The sequence below is a fragment of the Macaca nemestrina genome, chromosome 15 (assembly GCF_043159975.1).
Source record: "Macaca nemestrina isolate mMacNem1 chromosome 15, mMacNem.hap1, whole genome shotgun sequence".
NCBI lineage: Eukaryota > Metazoa > Chordata > Mammalia > Primates > Cercopithecidae > Macaca > Macaca nemestrina.
In genome coordinates, this window is record NC_092139.1 from 118014872 (window position 1) to 118023437 (window position 8566).

The 8566-nt window shown below is 65.4% G+C and overlaps 1 protein-coding gene across 1 annotated transcript; it reads right to left on the reverse strand.

Annotated features, from left to right (window-relative positions):
• Positions 1–283: 283 nt before the first annotated feature.
• On the reverse strand, positions 284–6920 carry LOC105489757 (mitogen-activated protein kinase 11). The gene is made up of 12 exons (XM_011754806.3): positions 6719–6920; positions 4356–4485; positions 4104–4162; positions 3906–4017; positions 3793–3822; positions 3663–3710; positions 3470–3584; positions 3077–3148; positions 2763–2842; positions 2154–2232; positions 1890–2063; positions 284–1592 (listed from the first exon to the last, which is right to left on the reverse strand). Exons 1-12 carry the CDS (start codon positions 6832–6834, stop codon positions 1513–1515), a joined length of 1095 nt encoding a protein of 364 aa, XP_011753108.1. The 5' UTR covers positions 6835–6920; the 3' UTR covers positions 284–1512.
• Positions 6921–8566: the final 1646 nt, after the last annotated feature.

Sequence of the window (8566 nt, forward strand, 5' to 3'; positions counted from 1 at the left end):
GTACATCCCCACAGGGCAGCTGGGGTCACCATCTGGGTGGCCGTCCCACCCTGTGCCCTCAGAGCCCACCCATCAGCCGTGTCCTCCCCTGGTCCCCCTGGGCTCAGACCCTCCAGGGAGCAGGGAGGGTGCCAGAAGATGGCCACTGGTCTGACTGGGGGCCTGAGGGATCTGGCCAGCTAGAGGTGAGTGATGCAGAGTGACCCAGACACTCCCCCCATGCCCAGCAGTGGGGATGGTGGGGGCAGCAGGGCCTGGAGTGGCCTTTGGATATGAACCGAGCGAGAGAACCCCCTTTATTGTGCACCCCTGGTGCAGGCACTTGACACCCAGGCTTCCCTGGGCCCCTCGAGGCAAGAGGTCACCCCCTTTCCAGGGCAGAGCCATACCCCCAACTCAGCTCTGGGCAGGGTCCCGTCTCCGAGGTTACTGGATCAGCTCCATCCTGGGACAAGGAAAGAGGACTGACCCGCAGACCAGAGCACCTCAGATCTCCGGCTGCAGGGCCACAACGGTGGGCAGAGGTAGAGAGCGGGCCAGGGTGCGGCGCACAAGTGTCCGAGTCCAAGTCCACACCCGCGTGTGCTGCCTGCCTTAGCGTCCTCAAGGCCAAACCACCAGTCACCCCCAGCCTCAGGAGCCTGCTGCGGGTCACATATCCGAGGAGAAAGCCCGTGCTGGCGCTCATGTGGCTACCCTTTCGCCCACTGGAGCCCCCAGTCTGAAACACCCCTCACAGCATCAGGAACTGAGGAGAGGGAAGGCAACAGTACGCCCGCCCCAGCGCCAGCTTCTTGCCAGGCATGGCTGCTGGCCCTTAGGCGCCCACAGATTCACATGCACCATATCACATGTGCCCTGACATATGAACACGAGGAGTGCACGCTCATCCACATGTGCCCACACACACCCACGGGTGAACACAAGGCTCCAGGCAGCTTTTCTCATTTGACACCTGGTGGTTGTCCGTGCCCAGCCTGGTGGCACACTGGCTCTGCCACTCCTCTTAGACCTGTGGGTCTCAGCACTGACCAGGACAGCCCCCTACTTCCAGGCTGAGCAGCTCTAACCACTGAGACCCTCCCTTTGAGTCTCCCAGGGTCCCGGCCCCAGCGTGTCCTCCAGAGAGCCCTGGGACAGAAGAGACCCCAAGGTTGACGCTCCCCAATGGGTCAGCCTGGGACAGACAGGGGAACTCCGCAGGGGTGCCCTTTTGGCATCCAGGACCCCACAGTCAGGTCCCAATGGAGAGCGCAGTAGCCAGAAGGGAGCAGGAGGACCAAGGTAGGCCCAGGGACACTTGTGCCCAGACTCCTACACATGGCAAGCACATGTACACACATGTTTGTGCATGCATACATGTGTGTAGATTATCCTGAAGGCGAGGGGTCCTAGGCCAGGAGTCAGTGACCATAGGAATGTGGGAGGTGCCTCTTGAGGAAATCGGACCAGCTGTGGAAGGGTACAGGCCCAATCCCCTCCACAAGCTCTTAGGGGCTGCTGGGCGGCACCTCACTGCTCAATCTCCAGGCTGCCAGGTGGCTTCGGTGGCTCTGGGGGCTTGAAGCTGAGGACTTCCTGGTAGGTGAGCTCTAGGAGGTGAAGGGAAAGGGTGAGCCTGTGCCTCCCACAGCCCAGCCCCCCACCTGCTTGCCTGGCACCTGCCACCCAGCCCAGGCCCACCACCCTGTGACAGCAGCCTCAGCAGAGTCTGGGAGCCAGAACCTGCCCTGTGCCACTCCCCAACCCCACCCACCCCCAGCCTGTGCTGGACACCCGAACGCCCTTCCACACCTGACCAGTCTGGAGAGGAACTGGGGCATTTCCTGCCTCTGGGGAAATGGAGCCTGCAGGCCCCTGGACCCACCCACAGCCACTGCCATGCCCACCCTTCCACTCCTCCAGCGTGCGCTCCTTAGCCTCAACGCTCTCATCATACGGCTCGGCCTCTGGCTCATCCTCAGGGTCATGGTACTGGCTGAAGTAGGCGTGGGCCAATGCCTCGGCAGCACTGACCCTCTGGTCACTGTCCAGCACCAGCATCCTTCCAAGGAGGTCTATGGCTGCAGGGGAGCCAGTGGCAGGGAGGAGAGGGTCAGCTCTGTATCCAGGGCCAGATATGGAGCCCAGTCTAGCCCCAGGGCAGTCCTCACCCAGGGGGTTGGCTCCATGGAAGATGCTGCTCAGGTCCTTCTGGGGCATGGGGGGCAGGGACTGGATGTATGTCCGGGCCTGGAGGGCACACGAGAACACCTGGGGAGGCTGCTCACTCTCTGCCTCCCTGGCCCCAAACTGGGGCTTCTCTTGGCAAGCCCCCAGACTCAATTCACTCCAACAGGCTAGGACAAGGGCACAGGCAGACCAATGACTCTCTCCACATAGGGTCCGGTGACTAGCTCCTCACTTGGCCCCTAACGCCTGCAGGAGCTGGGTCCAAGTACACTCCCTCCACCCAGCCCAACCCCACTGCCCTGGCCAGGCACTGCTTGCTGGGGTCATGGTTTTGCACTCACTGTCCCTGGTGTCAGGAACATCTTCCCCCTTCTCCTGTTTCCCCTGCAGGGATTGGGCACCTGACGTAGTCTCTATCCCACCACATCCCATGTTCCCCATATTGTCCCCACATTTCCACACCACCCTCTCCCCGAGAGAGCCTGGGACTCGACCAGCAGAGGGAGGAGACTCGACCAGCAGAGAGGCAGACTCGACCAGCAGAGGCAGAGAGCCTGGGACTCGACCAGCAGAGGCAGGCACCAACTCACGTGTTCCGAGGAGATCTTTGCCAGAACCTCGGGGCTGGGTGTGCCCACCACTTCCATGATGCGCTTCAGCTGGTCAATGTCTGTATCACTCAGGAAACACCCACGGGCCAGCCAAGGACCTCTCTTGGGCCCCCAGACCCAAAACTTTGGGGCGCTGCCCAGAGCCCGCTCTCCTAGAGCTGAGGATGGCCAGCCCAAAGTAGCATGGCATGGGGGGCAGAAGAGGCAAGACCCGCCAGAAGGGGCCAGCGCTGGTCCCTACCCTACAAGAGGGGCCCTGTTTGACCCTGCTCCCCAACCTGAGCCAAGGATACAGTCGCTTCCCGGGAAGAGGGCCTTGCCCTGGAGCAGCTCAGCCATGATGCAGCCCACGGACCAGATGTCCACTGTTTGAGGGCGAGGGGGCCTCCATCAGTGTGCTCACCCCAAGTCCCTCCTCCAGGAGACCCACAGTCACATCCAGGCCTTGAGACGGGCAGACCCCCTCCTCCGCCATACCCAACCCCCCTGGGCAGGGGGAGGCCTGTAGCTGCAGGGCCAGAGGAGGCCAGCACCCGTCATGCTCTAGCGGCCTCTGAAGGGCTGCCTTTGAATGTGGGTCCCATATTCTTGGGGACCTTGCCCGCCCCCCAAGACCTGGCATGCAGAACCAGTCCAGGGCCAGACGAGGCCCTCGGCCTTTGTCCCCCCAGGCCTTCCCCCTGCACCTGTCTGGTTGTAATGCATCCAGTTTAGCATTATCTCAGGTGCCCGGTACCAGCGCGTGGCCACGTAGCCGGTCATCTCCTCATCTGCCTGGCGCGCCAGCCCGAAGTCCAGGATCTGGGGCGACCACGAGGTGTTCTCAAGCTCCTCACGGGCTTCGCCACCGCCCCGCCCATCCCTGCCCGCGGGCCTCACCCTGAGCTCACAGTCCTCGTTCACAGCCACGTTGCTGGGCTTCAGGTCCTGCAGGTCACGTGGAACGTGAGCACAGGAGGCCGGGACGGAGCCCTGCTGGACCCGACCCTCACCCTGCGGTCGCACCTACCCGGTGGATGATCCCGGCCGAGTGGATATACTGCGGGAGGGGGATCGTGGTGAGCGCCAGGCCCGGCCCGCCCGTCCCCCGCGAGGGGACCCGCGAAACCCAGGGCGCCCTACCTTTAGCCCGCGCAGCAGTTGGTAAACCAGGAACTGAACATGCTCGTCGCTCAGCGCCTGGCACTTGACGATGTTGTTCAGGTCGGCGCCCATGAGGGTGGTCACCAAGTACCTGGGGCGGGGTCAGGGGGTCAGGACAGGGCCCCACCGCCGCTCCGCGAACGCGCTCCCCGCTGCCTCGCCCGCCCCGCCGCTCACACTTCGCTGAAGTCCTCGATGGACGTGGCCGGCGTGAAGACGTCCAGAAGCCCGATGACCTGGGTGGCAGGGGGCGTCAGGGCTGGGCGGCGAACCCCCGGCTGTGGTTCAACCCCCCCGGGCCCCGCCCCGCAGCGCCAGGCCGTGCCCCCTATGGCCACGCCCCCATCGCCAGAGCTCACCCACCCATTGGCTGCGCCCGCGGCCCCGCCCCTGGACGCGCCCTCCCCCCACGGCCCGCCCCCGGCTCACGTTCTCGTGCTTCAGGTGCTTGAGCAGCCGCAGCTCCCGGTACGTCCTGCGCGCGTGGATCAGCGACTGGAAGGGGCGCGACAGCTTCTTCACCGCCACCTTCTGGCGCAGCCGCGCGTCGTAGGCCGAACTGGAAGGCGGGCGAGTGAGGCGGTGCCGGGAGGGGTCCGAGGGCGGCCGCCCGCGCGCACACGCGCTCCCGTCCGCACGCGCGTGGACCCGGGCGGCGCCGCTCTCGCCGCTTCTCTGTGGGGATGGGGCAGTGGAGCTTTTCCGCCCCGGCCCCGGCCCCAGCCCCGCCGCCCCAGCTCGGCCTCCCGCCTCGGGCCTACCCTCTCCGTGCTTGCTGGGAAGGAGCCCCTGGGGCTGGACCGCCATGCGTGTGTTCGCCCCTCAAGGTCCTGGACCTTCTCTGTCCCCTGACCCCACTGATTCCCACTCCCAACCAGGGGCCCCCATTTAAAGCGAGGCTGGGGGAGAGGCCCCCCACCCAGCGTGGAAAAACACAGCAGGAAAACAGCCACTGGCTTTCACCTGCAGCAGACCGGCCTCCCTCTGCCCCATAGACCCCATGGTCCCAGGAGGCTCATGGAGGGGGATTCTAGAGCCACCTCAAAGCCCCTGGACCCCCAGTGCCTCCGAATGTTCAAAATGCGGAGGGAAAGTTGGTCAGAGTGTTTATTGCATCATTATTTGGAACAAAACCTGGACAGAAGGTGATGTACAGCTGAGGGCGTGTGCTGGCCCCACAGAACAGCCCTTCGCCCAGCCCCACTTCCCAGAGGTCCAGACCCTCCACCCTGCACCAGCTTCCTGAGCGCACACTCCCTTTGCCAGTGACCCCTCATCCCACCCTCCCATGTCCCACTGCCCTCAGCCCTGCTAAAGGCAAGGGCTTTGCACAGCCTGTTCCCTCTCGCTGATTCTTGCCCCTTCTCTCCCTCCTACTTCTGTCTCTTGGGATCCTGTCCCAGAGGAAGTGGAGGCTGCGGCCACCCCCCATGCCCATACAACGGGGAGCAGGGGCGGTTCCCGCTGGGTCTGGGATGCTCATGGGCCCAGGTCGAGATGCCTGGGGCAGCCATGCTCCCAGCCTACGACCAGGGAAAGGTGCTTCTGAGGTGGTGAGGCGAGTGGCCCCGCACATGGGGCAGCAGGTTCTTTTGGCCAATTGTATCTGTGCGGTCAGGTGACAGGAAATTGGCACCCGGTCCGCACCCTTGGCAGTGGAACTGAGAAAATGGGCCAGGGGTGCAAGGGGGGAGACCAGGCCTCACTCGGAGAACCGGACACCCCTCAGCAACTCCCAGAGTACAGCTAGGCCCCGCCCTAGTTCCCTATGGCCACTCCCACACTGTCCCAGACCGTTTTCCTGCCCTTGAGGTCTCAGAGAGGAAGACAGATCTGTGCTGGCATGATGGCTAGCATGACCCACCTGCAGCTTCTGACGGATGGCTAGGGACCACGCCAGAAGACAGCCTGCCCTGGGACCCCCAGCCCTGATGCTGGCTCCTGAGCTCTGAATCTGGTGGGCCTAGAGATCCCACTTCCAACCTGCAAGTGCCTGGGACAACGCCCTGCTCTGGCTGCCTCTGCCTTCACGCCCCACCAGGACCCCCCAGTGGGCAGCAGCTAAGGGGCATTGGCCGTGGTGAGGACTCAGCTGCACCTCTCAAAGCCTGTACCCATGATCGGCCTCCCAGTCAACATGGAAGCTGAAACTTAGGACTCTTGGTAATCACCTCACCCTAAGCCCCTCCAACCCTGGCTGCCCTGGTAACAGAGGCCTTGGCCCAGTCGACCCCCTCCCCCACCCAGATTCTGTCGTCTTCCTGGGCCCCAGGCCAGGTCCTCTGGCCCCAGGGCCTAAGTGGGGTTTGTGGTCTGAGGGGGAGCCTGAGGCCATCCCAGGGGGAGAGGTCTTGGCTTCCGGGAGCGGGGCTTCCCTTTTCAGACAATAGCCCCCAGCCCGGGCGGGGGAGGGGCATCCGCTAGACCCAGGGGGCTGCCTGACCCGACTCAGTGGGTGCTCAGACATTTAGGGGCCCGGACATCAGGGTGGCTCGGGGCTCGGTCGCGTGAGACCCACCCTCACGTCGGCTGTGACCCCCCGGGCCTCAGGCCTGGTGGGGGGCGGTCCGAATCGGGCGAGGCCGGAGGACCCCCTCCCTCCCGGTAACGGCGTCTGCTTGGAAAGTTTCTTTACGCCGCCCCCCAATTCATTCCTCAGATCCGCGCGGCGCCCGGGGGCGGAGGCAGGGCGAGGCCCCTCCCCACGCCGAGAACCTCGCGCGGGCTAGGAGGGGACGCGCTCTCCGGCCCGGCCCGGCCCCCACCCAGCACCCCCTGTGCCCCGCCCCTACCAGACGGAGCCGTAGGCGCCCGAGCCCACTGGGCGCAGCCCCTGCAGCCGCTGCGGCACCTCCCACACGGTCTTGTTCAGCTCCTGCCGGTAGAAGCCGGCGCGAGGGCCCGACATGTCCGGACCGGCCGCCGCTCCGCCCGGGGCCAGCCCCGCGCCCCGCGCCCGCGCCCGAGCCGAGCCCGAGCCGAGCGGAGCGGAGCGGAGGGCGGCGGAGGCGGTGGCGGCGGGCGGGGCGGGGCTCCGGGGCGGGGCCGGGAGGCCCGGGCGGATTTCCCGGGCTGGGTGGCTGGGGCGTGGGGGGGTTCCCGAAGACAAATGCGCTGCTTCCTGCGCCTCGGAGGCGGCGGCGGAGCGGAAACCAGCCCTCCCCTTCCCGGGGGGGCGCCAAGGGCGGACACCTCCCTCCAGCTCTCACCTCCTGGGGGCCGCGCGCTTCTCCAGATTTGCGCCCGCGTCTGGGCTCTACCCGGGCTTCCCCACCCCGGCGGCGCCCTCCCCAACGAGGAAGAACCGTCAAAACCGAAGAAGCCTTGGGTGAACCATGGGAAGTATTTTTCATCAAGACAGAAATAAGAATAGCACCTCCCAAAGACTCGGCACTGGATAGGAAAATAAGCCGAAAGGCGTTGGGACAGGGCTGGCGTGGCTTTCTCACGCAGGATCTGCAGGCCTTGGTCTGCGGCGCGCCTCGGAGAACCTTCCAGGCCTCCTGCCCCGGCTCGCCCTGACCTCCCCTCTGGGAGAGGTGCGACCGCTGGACTGTCAGGACCAGGGACAGCGGCGTCACCGCGGGGCCTTCCTACCCACAAACAGCGGCCCCAAACGGATCCTTTTTGCTGCCCAGAACCTTTCCTCCTCCTTAGCTGCCACTTCTAGGAAGCCCACCCTGACTATCCCAGGTCCGAGGAGCCGCCTTTGGGTGCAGGGTCCTTGAAGTCAGCCCCGCGGGCGGCCAGGCGCGGGGGGCTGCCTCGGCGGGGAAGGGGGCAGCGCTCCACTCCTCGGCGTCTGTGCCGCGCTCGGGGCCGCACAGCTACATTTATTCCCACTGGAAAGTGACCAGGGCTCGGAGGAGCATTGCCTCCTGGAGCACCGGTCACCGACCTCCGCCCTGGTAGAGCAGTGGGTGGGAGGTTTTGTGGCTGGGCGGCCCCCTCCAGCGAAGTGAGAAATCAGGATCCCAGTGGCCCAAATAACTCCTTTTTTAAAACATTAAAATCCGAATTTTAATATCAAATCTGATTTTTATATATCGGCAACCAAATTAAAACAGCCAGCGCGGTCCTGGCCAACGGACCCATGCACACCGCGGCGAAGGAACGGGTCTCAGTCCCAGCGGCTCCGGCCTCTTTTGCATGACCAAGCCCCGTGCCTCAGTTTCCCCACTGGAAGCCGGCATCCGACTTGGGGCCTGGCGCGGGCCCGGGGATGGCCTCTGTCCTCGCTGGGGCTGGATTGGAGCGAGGACACCGGTGGCCTCCCGGAGGGCCCCCGCCCCGGGTCGCCTTTCACTGGGCCAGGCTGGGTTTTGTGCGGAATTAATGGAGCTTCAGCTAAAGGAGTAGGAGGCGGGAGCGCAGCCCCGGGGCTGTGGGAACCGCGGCCGCGGCCGCCGGGGGAGGGGAGCGGCCTTTGTCTGTACCGCGGCCGGGCGGGGCGGGAATCGAGTTCCCATAGCGACCGGCCCCGCCCCTGCGCCTCCCGGGGGACTGGGCGGCTCGGTTCTCGCCCCTAGGGTAGGGGACATGGAGGTGGGGAGGTGTCAGGCTTCCCCCAGGCGCCGCCCGCCCGCAATCCTCCCGGCCAGGGAGGCCGGGGGGGGGGGGGGTGGGGGGGGTGGTGGGGG